This window comes from Lathamus discolor, chromosome 1 (genome assembly GCF_037157495.1).
Source record: "Lathamus discolor isolate bLatDis1 chromosome 1, bLatDis1.hap1, whole genome shotgun sequence".
Classification (NCBI taxonomy): domain Eukaryota; kingdom Metazoa; phylum Chordata; class Aves; order Psittaciformes; family Psittacidae; genus Lathamus; species Lathamus discolor.
Window position 1 is genome coordinate 163,677,338 of NC_088884.1, and position 22,005 is coordinate 163,699,342.

The window sequence follows — 22,005 nt, forward strand, 5'->3', positions numbered from 1 at the left end:
ACCTGGCCCCTGCCTGTTTCCAGCACTCCCTGCTGTCCTCACATTGCTCTTCCAGGAGTGGTCCCGGATCTGGAAGTGCTCCTGACACCACTGTCCTGCACAGCCATGGTGCAGATGAGGTGTGCCCAAAGATTCAGGACGTGAAGGTCAGCCTGTTCTGATGAAGGGAGAGGCTGGATTGCCACCTCTTCCCTAGGCTTCACTTCCTAGAATGATAGAATCCCAGCATGGTTTGGGTTGGAAGGGACCTTAAAGCTCATCCAGTCCCAACCCCTGCCCCTGGCAGGGACCCCTTCCACTGGAGCAGCTTGCTCCAAGCCCCTGTGTCCAACCTGGCCTTGAGCACTGCCAGGGATGGGGCAGCCACAGCTCCTCTGGGCACCCTGTGCCAGCGCCTCAGCACCCTCCCAGGGAAGAGCTTCTGCCTAAGAGCTCAGCTCAGTCTCCCCTCGGGCAGGTTCAAGCCATTCCCCTTGGCCTGTGCCTTATAAAAAGTTTGCTTCAACACAAGCAACTATCTGGGCTATAATTATGGGAAAGATTTGATCCTGGATGGTGCTGTGGCTTCTTATTTCCCCAGTCACTTCATAGCCCCATGCTCTGCTCCCCCCAGGCTGTAGCACCTGACAGCTTTCTGGGAACTTGATCAAGCAGTTTCCATTCTGGCAAAGCCTGTGCGTTAGAGTCTCCATCCTCTTTGTTTTGCTTGGCCTTTTGGCCTGTGCCATCACCCTGCACCTTTCCCTTCAGTGTTCAGCCAGCAGTGTTTTATTAATCTATATCGCAGCCCATAGCTGGAAGGTTCTGTTTTATTCCCCATTTTAATTTTCATGGTGCATAAAATACTCACCAGCCTGACAGGGAAGAGTTATGGCCACTGAGGTGTGCTTTTATGATGACTCTTAAAACCCATCAAAATCCAAACTTACTAAATACTGGCTCTGGGAACACTTTAAATTCCAGCTGATGTCACCTGCCCCAAATCTTCACTAACCCAAAGACATCGGCGCATTTGAAAGCCTCCAAGAGAGTGATATTTTTTAAGTTCATGCTGTTTTTTAGCTCAGTGCCCATGCTTTGTGTACTATATCCATGCTTTCATGGTCTTGGCAACACAGGTAGATGGAAAACATAGCATGTATTTCTGCAGCAAAAGATATCAAGGTATACTGGGAACACCATAAAAAAGAGGCCAGGTTAAAAAAGCAAAGGAGAGAGGGATTGTTTTCCCCAAAATATCTATACCATAGGGATCAGTAGGTTATGAGAGGGAATAGGACGCTGCAGAGATGGCCTTCTTTGCGGCCACTTTTGGGGAGCTCTGTATAAAGCCCTAGCAGCAATTCCCTTTGAGGAAGACCATCAAGAAATGAGCACCCTGCTTGACTGACCTTCCATCAACGTGTGGTGGATGCTCCAGTAGACGCTCAAGCAGTGCTTCTCCTTTTTCATGCCACGCTTGCACTTACAGCCGTACAGTTGGCTGGAGAGCAGGGCCGTCACTGTGCTCCTGCACTGGTTCTTGGCATCGGGGCCCAGCTTGTTGGCTCCATTGCCTGCAATGCATTGCCGGAGGGTCCTGAATTTGGCACTGCAGATGGGGTCGTTGGTACAGGACTCGCCTGCTTGAAGGCAGTCCCTGCTCGAGCTGACAGCTTCCGCCATGCCTTCTGCAAGAAAACCAGACAAGTGGTTTAAGGGTGATGGAGCAGCCTCAGGTGGGAAATGAATTGTGTCTCCCATGACCAAGCTGGGATGTCCATCTTAGAATCATAGCATGATTTGGTTTGGAAAGGACCTTAATGGTCATACAGTTCCAACCCCCTGCCCCGGGCAGGGACCCCTTCCACTGGAGCAGCTTGCTCCAAGCCCCTGTGTCCAACCTGGCCTTGAGCACTGCCAGGGATGGGGCAGCCACAGCTTCTCTGGGCAGCCTGTGCCAGCGCCTCAGCACCCTCACAGTAAAGAATTTCTTCTTATATCTAACCTGCACTTCCCCTGTTTAAATTTAAACTCATTATCCCTTGTCCTGTCACTATGGTCTCTGATGAAGAGTCCCTCTTCAGCATCCCTGTGGGCACCCTTCATATACTGGAATGATGCTATGAGGTCTCCAGAACTTCATATGCAGAGATGGAAATCCCTCTCATCGTCAGCAGCTCTACAAGCAATGACCTTGCTTCTGAGATCTGTAAGTGGGCAGATCCCTCCCCAGCAGGTCAATGGAGGGTTTAAACGCTCAGTCTTACCATTCCTACACAAGGGTTGCCCATGTAATGGAGAGCACTGGCTGTAGCACTGCACAGCAGCATGACAGAGGAATAGGAGTGGGTAAAAGGAAGTTGGAAGGGTGTTAAGGGGACAAGACACAACCTGAGATTCAACACCCCAACCCAGCCCTCTCTCTCATATTGGTGGGTCACCAGTAGCAATGCGGCATCCTGCTGAGGATCCAGGAGAGGTCACCTCTCTCCTGGAGACCAGGTTCTTCCTGATTTGAGAGAGAGACCCTGGACAAGGAAGGATCTGGAAGCTAGATTATATATGGCAGAAATATGGCCAGTTCCTGTGCTTGCTCTTTCTTGGTGCACAAAAAGCTTTCCAAACCCATTGCTCCCCCAGCTCTCCCTCATTTTGTCCTCCAAAGTTAACAGCATCCCAAATGCTATGGAGATCCCAGCCTTTACCCCTTGGACATGGCTTAACCCTGCCTACACCTCACTGCAGCTATGGATGGCTCTGTGATTTGACATGGAGTCAGCTCACATGCATCCCAGCAGTTGGCCCATGTTTGCTGTCACCCCCTCCCCAGGGCTCCCACTGTTCTGTCCTGGCTTTTTCCAAGCTTCTCTAAGTTCTCCTTGGAGTTTATTGTAAAAACACAATGTGCCCTCTTCCACGTACTGAGAAGAGAGATGAAAGCATGGGAGGAAGACGTTATTGCTACTCATACACCAATAAATTAGTTCAGCAGGGCTCAATGATGCTGTGTCCCCATGGCCTGGAGCAGACCAATTCCATGCTATTAAATGTGCTTCCTTTCTGAAGCAGGCTGGCCACATCCAGACAGACTCCGGGGGATGTTCTCATTCCAAGGCTCATGGTTGTATTGTTCCACCCCAGCAATGGCAATGCCAGGGGCTCAGCTGTACTCAGCAGAGCATGGTGGCACCCAGAGGAGATAAGGACCAGAACAAGTCAAATCACCCTCCTAGTTGGTGTGATGCTCTGGACCATGCTGACATAGATCAGGCATGACTGAACCATGGCTTGGGGGTGTGATGAAGGAAACCTGGTTTATGGAAGGGGAGAATCAGTCCCTGTGCCTATAATGTAATTTCAGATCCTGCTGTACTAGAACACCAGAAACTGCTGTCATGACCTTGAAGAAGGACTTCTTAAACACTTCTCAAAGGAACTCTTTGTCCCTAGCTTAACTTGTCTTCCCTTTGGATAGCAACCAGAAGGGTAAGGATACCTTACCCTTCATGGGGTATATAAGATGGGTGCATCTTCTGGTTTCTGAGACTTTCCAGGATGTGTTCCTCATGAGATCCAAATTGGACAATATTAGAAAATCAGGGGCTCTGATTTCCATTTCTGGGGGTTCATGAGATCTCCCTTCTCTCCAAGACTCTACTGATTTTTCAATAAATTCCCTTTTCCCTATTTCCACTTGCTACCTCTCCTGTCCTTAATTTCTCTGTCTGCCTCTGCTGCCCTCCCAGTTGGAGAGTGTTGAGCCCAGTACGGCCATTCCCCTTCCCTCAGCAGTCGCAGGGTGTTTGCTAAGAAGGAGCTGCTTCTATTGCTCTTGATTAGAATAGAAGGCAGCAGCTGGGGTTCAGATATTTCAATTACGTTTATTACAGACTTTGGGTGAACCCACCAGGAGGTTTCCTCCTGAAATATCCCAATGGCATCTCAAATGCAAAACCTTTCATCAAACTCCAGACTATTTCGAAGTGCCTTGTGGCCAACATCGAGCTTTCAGTTATTTCAATCTCACATCACCTCCAATTTGAGTTCTTCCACCCCTGATTTATTCATAGACCTGGTTTATTTAGCACTCAAGGCTTGTTTGGATCTGCCAAATGTGGAGAGAAAGATTATTTCCAACGTGTAACAAACTCTGCCTTGGGCTGTCGTATCTTGAAGAACTCTGAACACAAGGAACCAGTTTCCTTGAAATATCATTTGGTCTCTGCAATTTCACTGAGATCCATAAAATGAACCGGAGCTGCTCACAGCCTCTGCTTTCAAACACCACTGAATGTTCCATGCACATATCTGAAGCCATAGGGAAAAGAAAGCAAGTCCTTGACTTATTTTACCCTGGCTTTCTCTGAAGGCTCTCCTCTGGACAAGGATAACACATGGCAGGTTTAACTCTAGAAGAGATGACTTTGCCACTGTCATGTCAGCTGCTAGAAAAGTAGGCTGAAATAGAAGTTATGACCCTCCTTTCCCCTCTCTGCTACATGAAATGTGGAAGATACTCCCCAGGATGGTTATAAACACAGCCAGCCTGTAAAAGCTGTAAACCACTTTGGGATCCCACTTTAAATAAATCAAGCACATCGACCATGAGAGATTTCCCTGTGAAATTCTAAGTAAATATATCCTCAAGGTGAGATTTGCCCCATAGAACGAAAGCCGGGGGTGAATATTTACAGCCTAAACCCAAAGCACAAAACACCCCCATTCAGACTTAATGCCAGAGGTGTTTGAAGCAACTTGGAGCGTCACGAATGACCCGTTCCATAACCACGTCACTTAAAACCCAAATCATTCAAGGGCTTTGATTGTTGGCGATGTCTTTGCGACTGAGACAACATAACACCACGTTATCCTCCGCACACTACCCCTGGGAGAGTAATTTTATGCAACATTAAGAGAGTGCCTCTTAGGGGGAAAAAGATAATAAATCTCTGTGACTTATGAAATAGATGGTGCTTCCTAACAGGCAGGGACAGGAGCAAAATCAGGTCTTCTCTCCTAAAGGTGGAGTGTTCTTTCTGGTTTTGCCTTCAAACATAGCACCTTGTGGACTCTGCTGAGGGATTTTCCTCCACCTTTACCCCTTGACTGACCAGGGGCTCAGGGTACGCACTGGGTTGTGAGTAGTTAAGGGCTTTCAATGCCTCTGCTTTTCTAATAGCAGACCTTCCAGCTCCCTCTGGTCTCTTTAAAAGGCTATTTGTCTGCATTTTTATTTCTCACTTGCTGCTAATTTCACGCTGTTTACGGAGGGCAGATGGAGTAATGAGCTTATTTTCACATCCTGTTTGTAGCCGTGCTCCACATCTGTTTCTGCTCTTGCTTACCTCAGTGACACTTACATGAAGTTACTCCTAATGCACAGGCGTAAGAGAAAAATCTGTCTCTTCCCACCACCTTAACAGACCCTCGGTTCTTACACAGGTATCTCAAAGTGCATTTTGTTCACTGAGGGGGTCTGACTCTCCTCCAAGGAGACCATTTCCTTCACCAAGGGAAGGCGGCTGTGCCTGGGGTACAGAAGTATGAAGGTAGAATCATAGCATCAAGGAATGGTTTGTGTTGGAAGGGACCTTAAAGCTCCTCCAGCCCCAACCCCTGCCACGGGCAGGGACCCCTTCCACTGGAGCAGCTTGCTCCAAGCCCCTGTGTCCAACCTGGCCTTGAGCACTGCCAGGGATGGGGCAGCCACAGCTTCTCTGGGCACCCTGTGCCAGCGCCTCAGCACCCTCACAGTAAAAATGACCCCATGTGCTCTGGAAACAGTGAATAAAATGCCTGGAGAGCACCCGCACAGGTCCCCGTCACTTTGCCTTCCTGATCCAACCAACACTTGTGCTTTGGATGTTTAAGGAGGAGCCACAGTTTCCCTTGATGCGGTTTGACCTGGTGCTCTGGGATGCATCCCCCTCCCCTCCAGTTCTGTGTGTATTAGGTGTGAAGCCTTTGACATCCCTCATTCACACGCAGTCCTAGGGAGCTATGAACACTGTTATTTCCATGACAAGCTGTTGACTCCAGAACATTTGGTGTTTGCTTTTATAGTATTTGCTGCAAAGAGGGAAATAACCACCCAAAATCTCCAACAAAGCATCAGGAGTGGTTTATCACCCCTGTAGGTTATTTGGACACATTTTACATAATTCTCCCTAAATAAGGCCTGTCAAATCTTGCACAATGAGTGATGCAGAAGGCTCCTGCCTTTCACTGCCCTTGTGCTCAGGCTGGATCTCCTGTGCGCCTGCATCCTCCATGGTATGCGATCCCTTCTGCTCTACCACCTCCTGTACCAGCTCCACTTTGGAGGTCTTCTGCTGACCAAACACACCACATCCAACATGTCATGGTGTGTGAGGGGCTGTCCCTCTACAAGCAAAGGTGGATGTCTCTCTTCATGCCAGAGTCACTCTCACAGCCAGCGCATGTAAATGACTGGGAGAGGACATTGCAAAGTGAACTTGCATCCTGTACTAACGTGGCAGACACCTATAGAAACAGGGTCTAAACCTGAGGTGGGCACCAGACCATTCCTCTGTTCAGTTGGGAGAAGTGGCCATCATTGGGCAACCCTAACAGACTGGGTCACATTAAATCTACAGGACAGATGCTGGTGCTTGCTGATAGGCAACTGCCTGATATCCAGAACCTTTCAGCTTACCCAGAGCTGTCAGAAATAAGCTGTTACACACTGTTGTCCTGAGTGAAAAATGATGGGAAAGAAAGTCTGGAAGAAATATTCCTAGTATTTCCCAACTATCCATAAACCAACAATGATGCATGAATGGGACCAGGTGGCTAACGCAGGTGGTCACTGTTAAACCTCTTTTAGACTAGGTTCTCACATCATGATTTTACAGTCAAGTGCTCACCTAAGGAAAGAGCTCAAGCTTCGTTTCCCATTTACTGTCGACATGGCTGCAGTGTGAACGTATTTGCTGTACCAATGGTTCTTCCCCTAAACCTGCTTGAGAACAGCCTCTCCAGGGTATCCCATACACCTTGTCCAGAGCTCATAGTTATCACCTCGATATCATAGTGCCCAGCAATTGACCCAGAGTCCCAGACTGGTTTGGGTTGGAGGGACCTTAAAGCTCATCCAGTTCCAATCCCCCGACACCTTCCACTACACCAGGTTGGTACCTTTTAGGATACTGTTCTCTAGGCAAGGAAAGGTTTCCTTCCCTTTCCTCCTTCTTGCCCTGAGCTTAGTGCATGCTTACTGCTCCAACACCACGGACACTTTGAGGGCTGGCTCACTGTTCTGCTGGATTAGACCAGCAGCTCATACAAGGAGGACGACACCACTCACTGTTATCACTGCCTGAAGTCCTCTGTGGACTTAGATGGTTTTACAGACATAACACGCACATAATGAAACCCAATGGTGCAAACTGATCTCCTTTTGCCAGTGATTCTCCCCAGACAGCACTGGGCTGGTGGAATTTGCTGAGGGCACCTCAGGAATGTGATGTCTGAGGGTGTCACTACTAGAGAGTTCAGGCCAACAACATACTGCATGTCTGGAGTGGGTATTGAAAATGTACTTCCTGACTGTAACTACAGCTCTGACCTTTCTCGCCTTACTTTCGGGTTATAAGCAATCTTATGTCTGTATTTGCTCACTGCCTTCAAGCAGGACTTCACAGGCACTGCGGAAATACAAATAAACACAGTAACATTCACTACATGTTTTCTTCTCCTCTAATAGCTGATCCACATAGAAGATAATTATTGTATAGAATCAGAACGAGAAGAAACCACATTCCTCTGATCAGCAATCCTGCTTATCATACATGACACCTAGATATCTCCAGAGAGGCCTGAAAACTTGAGATGTCCTGTGGGTCAAGACCCCTGCCTAATTTTATTAGGCAAACCATCCTACCTGCCCTTTGGCATGATGGATCTGAGCAAGTCAGATGATGCCCAGTTCTCTGCCCTGTGAGGACTTACGATGCGAAGTGAGAGTGGAGTGTCATGGCCGCAAGTGTTAAAGGAAAGCCAAAGAGGGCTCAGTGAGCTGGGTTTTAGACATCTGCTGAGATAAACTCAATAATCCCCTATTTGTCTTTGGCAGCCCTTCTCTCTAAGCCATTTGCCAAGGAGGCAAGTGTCACTCTGATGAAGCCCAAATAGATGAAGCAATTTATTTGACCCCCACCAAGTCAATGACTAGAACTTGACTGGAAGAAAATACCAAAAACCGAGTGCTGAGGCATTAGTTGTTGGATTGTGTTTGCAGACTTTCAAGTTGGAAGATCATCCATAGCCTTCTGGGTGTCCGCGGTCAAGTGAAGTTACATCGTGCCTCCATTACCCTAAAGGAGAAAAGAACTCTTCATGAAAGCTCTCACTATAACTTGGGGTGAAGTCTCCCTAGAGATCATTACTCTCCTGCAGTAACACATCCTTTTTGACAAGGCTTCAGCTCTTTGTTTTCCAAAGATGCCTCTGGAATGCCCTGTCCTCCCGGACTGACTCAACCAGAGCAACCACAAAATCAGCTATCAACAATATTCTTATGAGAAAAGAAGATGCAAATCAGGCCATTACACTCAGTGCATGATCTGGTTGCAAATAGTTCTGTATCTATTCCAAATAATCCATCTGATCAGAAAGAAAGCTCAAAATTTCTGAGCATCCATCAAGTCTCAAACTGGGTACTCTTCTGAAATCTGAACCCTGAACCCATATCATAAAACAAGATACAAGTCTTTGCAGTGAACATGATCCCCGTCATGTGCATTGCTTGCCAAAATCTGGGGACACCTTGATCTTGTACTGGGGGGCTTCAATCCCTGATTTCTGCTATAACAGAGGTGCTTCCCCCATCCCAGTGCCAACCAGCTATGCCACCAACAGGAGACGGGAGTAAAAGAGGCGTGTGATCACTAGGATCTTAACATAGGTGCCAAAAAATAAGTGTCCGGTGGGATAACTGAGGGTCTTTGGATATGAGCTCCTTGTCTGTGAAGATAAGAACACATCCAGCAGAGAGCTGTAAGGACAACTGTATTGAAGACTTTAAGGTCTAAAGGGCTAGAGGAGGTCTTTAAATACTTAAAGTGAATATATATAAGACCACAAGCTCCAATTAAGTTTGAATTTAAAATACCCTGGCCACATGATAGAGACTTAAATATTCTCTCCTGAGGCACAGCAAAGCAAATTCAGACCCAAGATGTCTCCTTTTTGGGTTTAACTCTGGCTGGGTCTATTCAATCATACCACCTTGTCTTCTTCCTCTTTCTGACATCTCATATTCCTAGTCCGGAGATCAATTTATGTGTTGGACAAGGCTCAGACATGCCCCTATTCACCCAAAAGATTATGATGAGGAAGAGCTTTGATTGCATGACTTCCTGTGGCTTCAAGTCTGGTATTTGACTTTCATACACTTCAGAAAGCACATCCTAAGGAAGGTGACTTGAGAAGAATACCAAAGTTTCCTTATATTCAGAATGATCTTTGCTATTCCTATTAGGCTGATCCCAAGAAGACATTGTGGGCATCCTGTCCCTAAGAGGGGAATCCATTATGCCTTTTCTTGGAGAGGCATGGCGCAGCAAGGTGGTGTAACTGACCATGGCTGCAAAGTGGGAAGCACACAGGTCACCTGCATCTCCTGGAAAACCTCATTGGGATCTCTCCAGAAAACAGGGAAGAGAGAACGTGTGTGTGTATGTGCATGTCCAAGTGACTCTGTGTGTGTGTGTGGAGGAAGGGCTGTAGAAAATGCAGTGAATATTGTTCCTGCCTAGCATTTATTCCATCAAAAGTACAGCTGATGGGAACATACATGGACTTTACAGCTGAGGCACTAAATGTATTGCTTTGAATGTGTATTTATTGCTAGCATTTTAAAGCAACTCTTACTGGCATATCAAAATACTTGGAATGAAAGCTGCCATTGAAAGAGGAGTCATTATCCCTTCAATTGGTGCCTCATTCGGGTGAATCGAGAGCGATCTGAAAAGGAGAGCAATCATCAGTAATGCTTCACACATGGGTGGCTTCTGTTTGCCATCCAGTGCTGTGACATTTCCTCTTTGATGTCCTTGAGAAGACTGAGACATATCAGAGCTCTCCATTGCAATGGTAAAAGCAACAGTCCTGATGAGGTCTCTTTCTAAGCAAGATCTGAATATAGCAGCCCCAAAGGTAGAAGTCCATCCCTCACTGGAGGGGAAAAAGGATGCTTTTATGCATGTGACCAGACTATATAGTGGCAAAAAAGAGGAAATTCTAGATGGGAAGCCAGTGACTTCAAAAAGATTATAGAATAATAGAATGGTTTGTGTTGGAAGGGACCTTAAAGTTCATCCAGTTCCAACCCCTGCTACAGGCAGGGACACCTTCTACTGGTTCAGCTTGCTCCAAGCCCCATCCAGCCTGGCCTTGAGCACTGCCAGGGATGGGGCAGCCACAGCTTCTCTGGGCACCCTGTGCCAGGGCCTGACCACCCTCGAGTTCATTACCACTAATTGCTTCAGGGCCAGTTTTCCAGTCTTTAGAGGAAATAGAGTGCTGCATGATCCAACTGTTAGTACAGGCTCTGATGCTTCTAATGACTACATTTTCCCTTCTTGAGCACAGCAGTGATAAGTGTATGCTCCTTAACTATAGTCACTGAGCTGTGAGATCTCAAAAGAGCTTAGTGCTGTGATGTTTGGGGTTCCTCAACAATCCACACCTTATAGGAATATTTATATTGAAAATACAGGAAATTTATGGAATAAATAGGAAGGCTTATATTGAAAAGAAATGCTTATCAGGCCTATGTTGAGACTAGAGATTGGAGAATATGTTCCTTGCTCTCTATTTCCTAGATTAACCTGAGTGTGACCCCTTCATATCTGTTTTGCAAACAGAAGTTCTTCTTGCATTGCAGCTTATGTCCAGCTGTCACTAAAACAGCATTCAGGGGTCATCAGCCACTGAGCCTACAGTAACTGAGTTTCATAGAATCATAGAATAGTTAGGGTTGGAAAGGACCTTAAGATCATCTAGTTCCAACCCTCTACCATAGGCAGGGACACCTCACACACACTAGGTTTCTCATCTATCATTCTGTTTTGCACCTGTATTTTTATATATCTCTCTACCTATCTGTGCCTCAAGATGATCTCAGCTTCCCAGCCCAGATTTGACTAAGCAAGACAGTCTAATTCTCAGCCTTCTGATCAAAGTTCCAGCTAGCAACAATCAGTGCCTCAAAGGCAGTTTTCTGAAGTCCAGCAGAGCAAGATACTGATCTTTTTCAGAGCCTGTAATGGTTTTATACAGATATAAAATATATATATATGAAATGTTCTTAACTCCCTTAACTTCACTTTTACTTTGAATCATTTGACTGAAGAATTCTGGTGTTCACTAACTCGTCAAAATCTTGCCAAGTCCTGTCAGTTAAGCATGGAATGATCTAAAACATGTTATTTCTAGAAGCCTATATCTGCCAAAAAAAGGTTTACTGTTCCCTACAAAATGCCTTAGTAGAAGAGTCTCCAGTGATGCATTCTTAGTGTACCTGGATAATCCAACAGGTCTACCATATCTGACCCATCATCACTGGCTTTTCTGAGGTAGAAACATTGACATTCCATGTGCATATCCATTTATCATTTTTCTTCTCCTCTGTGACCATTTGTGACCACTGCAACACATTCTTCAAGATCTCACAGATTCTATGGAATACCTCAGGGCTGCAGTATTTTTGGCACTGCTAATTTTCGGCATCTGTATGCTATCCTATCAATTACAGAAAGCTCCGATCTGAATTGACATCTAAGTCCCAAGCAGTGGACACTGCCTACTTCAGTGACACTGTTAATAGCTTTCTGCAATGTCTTGTCTTTGGCTGTGGCCTCCAGAAGTTTATTCCCTACTGCGTTTGAGATGAGAGAAATCTCTTCCCCCAGATTTGCATATGTTATGTTGTTCTCCACATAGTCTTCAGGGGACTGTCCCTTCACAGTCTAGGGACTGTGGCTGCTCTCAGCTCTCATTTTCCTGGCTTGCACACTACTCAGGCTTCATGGAAAGCTAAACACCCTCCTGCTTTCTGGCAGGTGAATGAGCTTTTTGCTTTGGAAACTTGGAATTTAGGGTCCTTCTTTTTTGTTGGAATCCATCTTCCCTACCTGGGTATTTTTCTTTAACATGCAGCAAAGACATCCCTCTATACATTAAATCATTAAATCGTAGGATCAACAAGGTTGGAAAAGACATTTAAGATCATCAAGTGCAATCGTTACTCCAAGTCCGTCACTGAACCATGTCACTAAGGGCCTCATCTACATGGTTTCTGAACACTTCCAAGGGACCGCGATTCCACCACTACCCTGGGAAGCCAAGAAGACATTAAGATGTTGTTTCTCCCAGAGCGTCTCTGAAAACCCATGCCACCAGCTTGCAAACTGCAGAAGAGTTTTGTCGCAGTGCCCTAAATCATTTACAGAGGGATTCGCTGGCCAGGAAGTGCATCTTTGGGTGACTTCTTGCCAGAACTCAAGTGCTTACTTTCTTTGACTTTCAAAGCTCCCAGCCCAGGTCGACAGTTCTGTTTCATTTTGAGTCCTTATGCATTACAACCCATCAAGAAGAATTGCCACCTTGTTTTATTCCAGGAACCAACCTCTGCAAATCTTTCTTATCTGTCAAAACAACATCTCTGTAATCACCCGGCTTTGGCCAGAGTCTGTGTAGATGTCACTTCAGTTATGCTTTCTCCCATATAGATCATGCATCTGATTTTAAATTAGACTTCTCTTGCCATGCCCCATTTCCTGACCTATTTCTGCAACCTTTTGTTGCCTTCTTCCTCTTTTGCTGTTCCCACCTCAATCTTTGAGGATATTATTTTAATAGTCTACTCTATTCTATTCTATTAATTCTAGTTAATATTTTATTCTATTGTATTCTCTATGTGTATTGCAATGCCCTCGTTTCCTTTAAGTAATTATTGCACTTTTCTGTCAAAAGCCTCAGGAGCAAGTTAAAGCCCTACAAGCAGCATCTCCCTTCAAGGAGGATTGAAAATGCAGACTTCCAGTGTCCTCTCAGGGCAATTTGCAAGGACACAAGAGAGGCATCTAACAGCCTAAAAGGAAACACATCTCCAGCCATTGTATTGGAAACATCTCCCTTGGCAGGCAAAGGAAAATACTGTCTCTGGATATTCCTGTTGAGTTCTTTGGGATCTAATCTCAGTCCGAGGGACTTGTCCTTCTTTCCTGCTGTTCCTGGGGGCTGGCACATTGCAGTGGCTTCTATTTTTCAAGGTTATTTCCAGTGTTAGTAGATAGTCCAAATCCTTCCCTTAATTTGTGTCTTATGAACAGAGAAGCATTCCTGGAGGCTGAAGCACTGAGTGATTTGGATCTGACTGCACAGATTCCTATGCCTTGTTCACCAGTGCCATTAAAGACATCTTAATGCTATTTTATTTTCCCTGTTTTCTTATCTTTAACCAGATTCTTTCTTTTATGACAAGTCAGAACCTCACCTATCTCATGACTGTGATCCACCCACACACACTGCTGATGAATGCTCTTTGTCGGTTGATAAATTTTAGCTTAATTTAACCCCAAATAATCCCAGAACTTCTCTTTCCTGGTCAACACTTCTTTGCTGTCTATCACTTTCCTGCTCCTGATACCATCCAGTGTTTCAGATTCTTTAAAGATGTAAACCTAAAGAAGGATTTACACTGGGGTAAAAATGAAAGCAGGGAGAAAGTTTTTCATCTGCTTTGGTCTCTGTTGGCAATCAGTTCCTACGGAGGAGCTGTTAACCAAGAAGCAGTTGATGGAGTGAGGCTGAGGATGCAGAGGTGGGTGTTAGTGACGGTGATCCACTGATGGACAGGTACATACTCATAAATCAGGAACAGAAATGTATCTGGTAGGCATGTCATTGGCTTCTCCTCCTCTGAGAAAATGAAATGTAAGACCCTGAATTTCTGCTGTTGTGAAAGGCTAGACAGGTGGTAGGTGATGAGATGAGCAGCAGTTCCAAGAAGATGAAGCACTTTGAGGACCATTTTGGGCAAGACCTTCAGAACAACATCCAGGCCGCTTCTTGCCATGTGCCATCACATTCTTCATAGAATAAGAGATTTTCCTTTCAGATACTGTTTTAAGACACCACCACCCTTCATGCCACACAACTATTTATATCGAAATATGTTCTCCCAGGGGTTGTTGGTACCTGTGAACATCAACGACAAGAAATGGTAGGAAAGTAACACCTTTATCTTCCCAATCCCCACCAAGAATAAGATCCCAAAGGAGCGAACAAAGGCAAAGAAAGGAATCCCTTTTTAAAGAAGCAGAAGAAGGAACCAAATGAATTATAGGCCAATCATGTGGATGAGGCTGGCGAGGAAAGTAAGGGGTGACATGGTATGATTTTACTTCTGCAAGCTATTTGGCACAGCTCCATATGATGTGCCCTTAAGAATGGCCTCAGAGCAATCACGGTAAAAGTGCATGCTCATGAATACTGTGCTCCAAGAAGAGTAGGAAAGGCACATTTTCAGACTAAGAAGGTCTTCAGGAGTCTGTCCTGAGTCTGGTGCTGTTCAATATTCACATAATGACTTGGATGATGGAATAGAGAATAGGTTTCTGTAATTTGTGGCTGACAGAAGATGAGGAGGGGGTCACAAGCAATGTTCAGGACCAGACTGGAATTCAAAGTTATCTTAGTCTGCTAAAGGCATTGTCTGCAATCAGGAGGATGACACTGAAGCAAAAGTGGCACTGGGCGATGTGAGTGCAAAAGAACAGGAGGGAAAAGCAGACCCTAAGGAATGGGTAGCTTGCCAACAGCATGGGTGTCCTGGGTTTAGCAGTAGCAGTAATTCTTCTCCCTCTTAGTGGCTGGTGCAACGCTGTGGTTTTGATTTTTGGCCTGGGAACAGCGCTGATAACGCCGATGTTTTCAGTTGCTGCTCAAATGTTTGCTCTGGCCAAGGACTTTCTGAGCCTCTTGCTCTGCCAGGGCGGAGGGGAGGCCAGGAGGAAGCAGAGACAGGACACCTGACCCAAGCTAGCCAAAGAGGTATCCATACCACAGCACGTCATGCCCAGGATGTAACTTGGAGTGACCCGGAAGGGTGAGAGGGGCTGCAGGGTTGGACAAGGTATCGGTCAGTGCTCAGCTAGGGGGAGTGGGGCGAGTTATTTGTCGGCTGGTGTTGAGGTGTTGGATTCTCTTCCCTTGTTATTTCCTTTATCATTATTATTATTGGTGGTAGCAGCAGTGATTTGTGTTATACCTTAGTTACTGAACTGTTCTTATCTCAGCCCGTGGGAGTTGCATTCTTTTTGATTCTCCTCTCCGTCCCTCTGGGAGTAAGGGGAGGGCAAGAAGGGGGGGAGTGAGAAAGCAACTGCGTGATTTATGGATGACTTTTGTTTAAACCACGACAATGGGAGACATGACCATGGGCTGCGCAAGAAAAAGCAACAGGATGCAAACCAGGAAACACAAGGTTCTGGGACATGAATTGTCCATATTTATCACAAGAAGCAATTATCCTGCACTTCTCAGCTCCATTGAGGAGTTAACTGGAGTTTGGGTCCATCTTTTTGAGGAGAAAAAGGCATTAAATAAGATGACAACATCCCAGCAGAGTTCTATTAAATTTATAAGTGGTTTTGCTGAGGAAAGGCTGAAAGAATAGTGTTTGTGTAGTTTAGGATGAAGGCTGTGAAGAAGCAAAACCAGAGCATTGGATACGTAAACAAGACAGTTCAGAAGGACAGTGACAGATAACCCTCCACCGTCGTGGGATGTAAGATGGGAATAATTCTGAGTAAATGCGCAGCAAGGGATATTTAGTTAGATATTAAGAAAAATGTACCATGGAAGTTAAAAAGTGGAACAGATTCCAGAGGGTCTCTTTAATCCCCAGCAGTAGAATCATTTACAGAAGCATCTGTCAGAAACAGCTCCTGCATCCTCCCTTCTCTGCTGGAACAGCGGGCTTTATCCATGCAGTCACTTCCCATTCTCCATACATGCGACACTGTCCACTGAAGACCTTGTGGCTGGTGTGGACTTGTAAAGTGGGAGTTAGTGCCACAAAATCAAAGGAGTTACACTGGAATCAGACACAAATGAAAAGTGAATGAAGTCCGTGTGAAGTCTGGCTCTCCCAGAAGAAGGCATCTCACAGTTAAGTTGGTGTTCATCAGCACTGACTTCACTGAAGTATTCAACATGAAGGTGTGTAAAAACAAAGCAGAGAAGAAAGAAGCCTGTAAGGCTGTTGTGAAAATAAGAAGCATCAGTTCTGCCTCTGAGGATGATTATGCAGGCTGGTGTTTAGGGACATTCTTGGGAAGCAAAGGCAATGCATTTGGAATCCCTCCCATCAGGGAAGAGCTGCAACCGCAACACTAACCCACAAAAGACAAGCTGTTTAAGACTGAATACAGATTTGGGTATGTGCTGAGCATGGTAATGGGGAAATTTAACTATTTGTATTACCCCGGAAATGAAATATAGAGAAAGTAGGTGCCTACTGGCTCAACACAGGGCTCTGCTGGGGATGGTAGAGAGCCCAGTATTGGGCAGGTTGACTAAGGGACATCCAGTTCCCAGGAGAGATGGTAGGATGTTCTCCCATTGTATTTAAATTTCAGATACATGAATGCTTCTGCTTTGTTCAGCAAATAGATCTGGCCAGCACTCCTCAAATAGCTCTTCCTTGCTTCACCAGGCTCTAACACAGCTACTGAAGCTCCTTATGCATCCACTGGCTACCATCAAATGCTGACAACTCTGCTACCAAAGCAGCAGAAAGGTGGCTGGGGGGGAGCGGTCTTAAGCACTTTTCAGCACCCACTGAGGGTCTGTGTCCTCCTTTGCCATCCCTGCCAGAGAGCTGAAGGAGCCTGCTGTCCCATTGGTTCACTCCGCACCTGCCTTTGTCTCAACACCATCTCTTGTAGGCTTGATCATAAGGCAGAGCACGTAGCATCCCCTTGTCCACTCCTGCCAATAGCAAGATAAGTGCAGTGTCTTCAAAGACAGACCACTCAGTACATGAAGCTCAGCAAGCTCTCTGAGGAAGCTGTGATGCCCACTGCATCAAACAGTCCTGAGAGCATGTTAACGTCGTTGGTTCAGCAGGGTCTGGGATTCATTTTCAGATTACCATTCTCACTGGAGAGAAGCAAGGAGAAAATTACATTCTCTTTGTTTGATCTCTGGCTCTCTGTGGATCAGGAAATTCCACCTCAAACGGTGCCGAGTTTGAACCACTGCCAGGCTAGCAATTGCTAGCAAAAAATGGACACTGTTTGGATCATGCCTTCAGTGGATTCAACGCCCTCTTATCTATACATCATTACATAGAACTAAGCACTGAAAACCTTCCAGCTCTGCCTGCGAAATGCAAGAGCGTGCAAGACAGTCCAAGACAACTGTGCAGACCTTGAGCATTCATTGCTAAAGAGAGACTCTCACCCAGTTTTAAAGGTTCATTTATCAATGAGCTCTCCTCTTAATGTACCTCTTTAAACCACTTCAGTGACATTGCATTCTGCTCTGCACTGTTAAGATAGAGAACCTATATGTTAAGCAGGACCTGTGACCCCTTTTTCTGTGATTAAGTTCATTTTTGTTCCATCCAGGGTTGGGTTTTTTTTTTTTTTTTTGAACATGATTAACTGGTGAATATAAAGGTTCTTTTCTATTTTTCTTTACAAGGGCTGAAGCAGTTTTAATCATATATAATTCCACACTTGCTACGCGATTTGCATTCCTTGCTTTAAGATGAATTTGGCACTAAACAAGCTCTCAATTATACTCCCCCGTCTCTGTTTTCTCTGGAAGTCACAAAATTCATTCAAACAAAAGCTAAACCCCCCTGAAGTTTTATGAAGATGAATGATGATTAAAATCAAAGAACAGAGATCCTTCTCCTGACTTTACCAAGCCACAGGGTTCCAATATATGTTCTCCAGTGGCACTTTTCCAGGCAACCTTGGGTTCAAAGACAAATTTGTGTACATGTCTGTACCAGCCCAGGTCATTGCTTCTATCTATCATCTGTTCTTCTCATGCCAACCTCTTTTTGCTTCTGACACTAGATATTAAATATGAAGGCTGGAGTTTGAGAGCCTAAAGCATAAGTGAGGACAAATAAAGCAGAAACTGAGATTAGACGAGAAAGCCAAGATGGAAAAAACGAAGAAGCTTCTAGTTGAAGAAGAGAGGAAGAGAAAAGGCAATGAGAAATGAGCGCCGGTGCAAGACAGATGGATTTGAGGCATGCACATATATATATGTATTTACATATATGTAAGTATGTATTTTAAATGTAGGTAAAATATATTGCATCACTGCAGAGAGTTAGTCAACATAGAGCTGATTAAGAGAGCTACAATCCAAAGAGAAAGCTAAATTAAGTGCTTTCTGTTACTCTCTGGAAACACTTCATGCCTTCAGCAACTACAGGAGACAGCAGGGAGCCTCACTTAGCTGTGATTAACCCCATAGCCAACAAGGCTGATGGGGGGAGGCAGATAATAAGCATGGGGTGGGAGGTCATGGAAAGGAAAAGGCAGGCTGTGTTGGAAGAGCAAAAAGACAAACCCATGAGAAGCTATACTGAAATCAACAAAACTCCACATTAAAAGGACATTGAGGTTGTAAATGCAAGGATTCACAAGCTGGGACACGCCATGAGTAATGCAGAAGGAGCTGAAATCACCCGTCCTCATCCCAAACCAGCATGATGGCATAGTCTATACAAACACAATCACAAAATAACTCCAGTCTATGCATCAATATAACTTTACACACACGAGTGTTTCTTATTATGTGTATCTGCATTGTCCAGAACATCAGGGGCTGACCGCAAGTTAGACCCAGAGATGTTATTTTAATCACCAAACTCATGTTAAATATCTGCCTTTGGAAGCGATATAAGCCTCATATTTGTACCTTGTATATTATTTCGAGTGCTACACAGAGCAGTAAGAAGCAGCATTGCAAGATCTAAGCAGACTTGGCTACTCTTTCCAAATACACGTCATAAAAGAGAGAGTGAAAGAGGTATTTCATCCAGCTAACTGTTAGCAATAAAAGGCATAAAACCAATGTGGAGGCCACAGAACAGGGAAACACACTGGAAACAATATGAGAGAGAGAGAGAAAGAGAGAAGAAAAGTTGACCATGTCTTGGGGCTGTTCCAAACCCAAGATGACAGACTGGTTTCCCCTAGAGATGCTGAGTTGAGGTGTTGGGCAGGAGGCAGGAAGAAATAGGCAGATAATGAAGGATGAGGGCAGTGTGTTAGAAAAAAAAATGGAAAATGCAGGATAAAAAGTGAAAATTTGATTATTTGTCATAAAAAAGTTGAACAGAGGAAGAGAGATGGGAAATCATCAGCATTCAGTTAGTTGACCCCATCTGAGCTAGGTATTTCTGTATCCCTAGAGAAGCTGATTGTCCATCTGTAGGTGCTTGGTGCCATCCCACATGCTCTAGGGTATCTGAGACATAAACAGGACTGCAGATGTGACACAGTCTCATGGGAAGTCTGTGCATATACACAGCAGCAGCTGGAAACCAAGCAGAACATTAGGCAGGGCAACCAACCCAGCCGCAGGTGGACACTGGTATTAATTTAGAGGGATACAACCCTTAAAGCTTAATCCTGGTCACATAGGAACAAACTGCTGAAGGTGCATTGAAACAAAGAGAGATGATAGTGAAAACGTAAGCCCCTGGTGTCAAATGTGGACACAGCAGGGATCATTAACTTCATTGTCAGGGAAAGCAGGGAGCTGATTAAAGAGAAGACCTGTGGTTTGTGTCAGGGATTAAATAAACCATGCGGAGCCAGGGCTTGTTTAAGGTGGGATGGGCTTTCACAGCACAACGCATCAGCAAAGTGCCAGCGGTGTCATCTGCTGTAAACACCAAGCTCCCTGGAAAGCAGCACTGCTGAAACACCGAGGAAGGAAACAGCATCCTGAAGTCACTATGTCTTCACCTGAGTTAGACCTGCGTTTATGGCAATTACGTGTTCCATCCCTCCGAGAGATCCCAGGAGGTGGAGGGAAATTAAATAATAATGAGTTATTCAGCAAGGTTTGAACATTCATGCTGAACTTTCTCCTTACGCCCTCCCTCTTTCTCTCCTGGAAATCAGTTTTCAGCCTCAGCTCAAATCAGCAAAGAAGAATTTTGCCGCAAGAAATGACCTTGCAATCCAAGACAACTTCATCCATACAGAGGTCTAGTGTCTTGCTCAAAGGCTTCTCTTACCCTGGCAAAGAGAAAATCCACACAGGAGCAGAATCCTAATATTTAATTACTGGCTGCAGTACACATGCAATTATTTATAACACGCTTCCAATGATTATTCATAGGTTTCATACTGGGGAAAGGGGGTAAGGTCACCAGGTTGCAAACAAGCCTGAAATTTAGAATTACTTGCTGAGGAGAGCTGGGGGAAGATGATTATGATGGATAATACGAGAGAGCAGCATAAAGGAAATTGATTACGAAGGTTTACCAGGAACATGTGGACTATTAGAAACTCTATTGCACATCACTGAATTTCAGGCACTTAAATCGACAGGACCTTTGAAGAAAAATCACATTTTCTACCGTCTAATCAATGTAGGTAACAGCGTGCTAGGTCTCTTCCCTGCTCCCTGTTGACTTTGGTTTCCCACTTTAGAGAAGTTTAATCTGATATTGAGTGTCATGGAGTTTGAATAGACCAGAGGCAGCTGAAAAAGCCAGAAGCAATAAAGCTGAGCTTTCCTCCTAACTGTCTGTATGAAGTCCAGCTAATCACAGCCCTTCTTGAATGGCGTTTGTTATTTCAATAACCCATTTTCCCCCCATATGGAGCATTAAGGCTGCTCTCAGTCAACACAGAACTGTGCCAGCAGCTGACTGTGAGGACCCCCTTCCTCCATCACATGATGAAAAGTAATTCAGAGCTGCTCGGAGCCTGGCCAGGGACAATACTACCAGTCAAGTCCAATTCCTCTGCTGCCTTTCACCTTATAGAGTCATACTTCTGTTCACAATTGCTCTTGCAGTTAGGGGCCAGCGTTCCTGGCTGTGTGCAGGGATAAACAATAAAGCAAAGGGCTGCAGTGGCTGCTTTTCATCTTCAAAGTGTTTTTTCAGCTGTGTGATGAACTTGAGGTTCCCAGTGCCCAAAGAAGAATTAAACTCCTGCATTATTCCCCCATGGCGCCCTGCTCAGTAGCAGAAAGGACCCGATGCAGAAGAAGGTTGGGAAACATCAAATGAGATGGAGACCTCAGTGCCCTTGGGAAAAGAAGACTTCTACACCCATTTGAAACTACAGAAACCACGGGGGAGAGATGACAGCCAGGAGGGAATTAGCGTGAGCCTGTCTTCAGACCAGACCCACTGAAGAAGGTTGGTACCATCTCAGAGGAGGAAAGGCAGATGATGGGAACTTCCTGGATGTTGGTGTGAGTGCAAGCTCCTTTGCTTGTGTGGGCTCATAGTGGATTGTTAGCAGCTGTTATGGAGTAAATGAGATGAAGGAGAGGCAGCAAATTAGGGTAGGCGTTGGGATTGTAGGAATGAAGTGTTTGTGTTGGATGAACAGAGGGTGGATGTGGTTGTTGATCAGAACAGAGCTAATATGCATAGTCAAGAAGTGGGTCAGTGTAAGGTTATTCGGAACAAAACCCACCCATGGGTGGAAGAGGGGAAAGGTCTGAAGCACTTGGCTGTTTCTCTATCGCGGCTTGCATTTACAGCCGGGATGTGCGAGCATCACCATTCTGCTGTGGTCAGCAAGTAGTTGATTAAATCCCTCAGTGCTGTCTACGTGAGAGAGGCAAGGGCCTTTCAGAAAGCCAAATGACTAGATGATTCACAAGTTCAGAGGCCAGGAGGTCAAAGCTGACCTTCTCCTTTACGCAGGCTAAAGGATTTCATCTACTTAAAGTGGGAATGGCCCTTATAATTTGTCTTTGGCTCAAGAG

At 45.2% G+C, this 22,005-nt stretch overlaps 1 protein-coding gene across 2 annotated transcripts in view; it reads right to left on the reverse strand.

Annotated features, from left to right (window-relative positions):
- Positions 1-22,005, reverse strand: part of GFRA4 (GDNF family receptor alpha 4) — a 76,755-nt gene that overhangs the window by 16,516 nt on the left and 38,234 nt on the right. For both annotated transcript variants that reach the window (XM_065662252.1, XM_065662261.1), the window contains exon 2: positions 1,392-1,670. In XM_065662252.1, the coding sequence (XP_065518324.1) occupies positions 1,392-1,670 (279 nt within the window). The remainder of the gene's footprint in view (positions 1-1,391; positions 1,671-22,005) is intronic.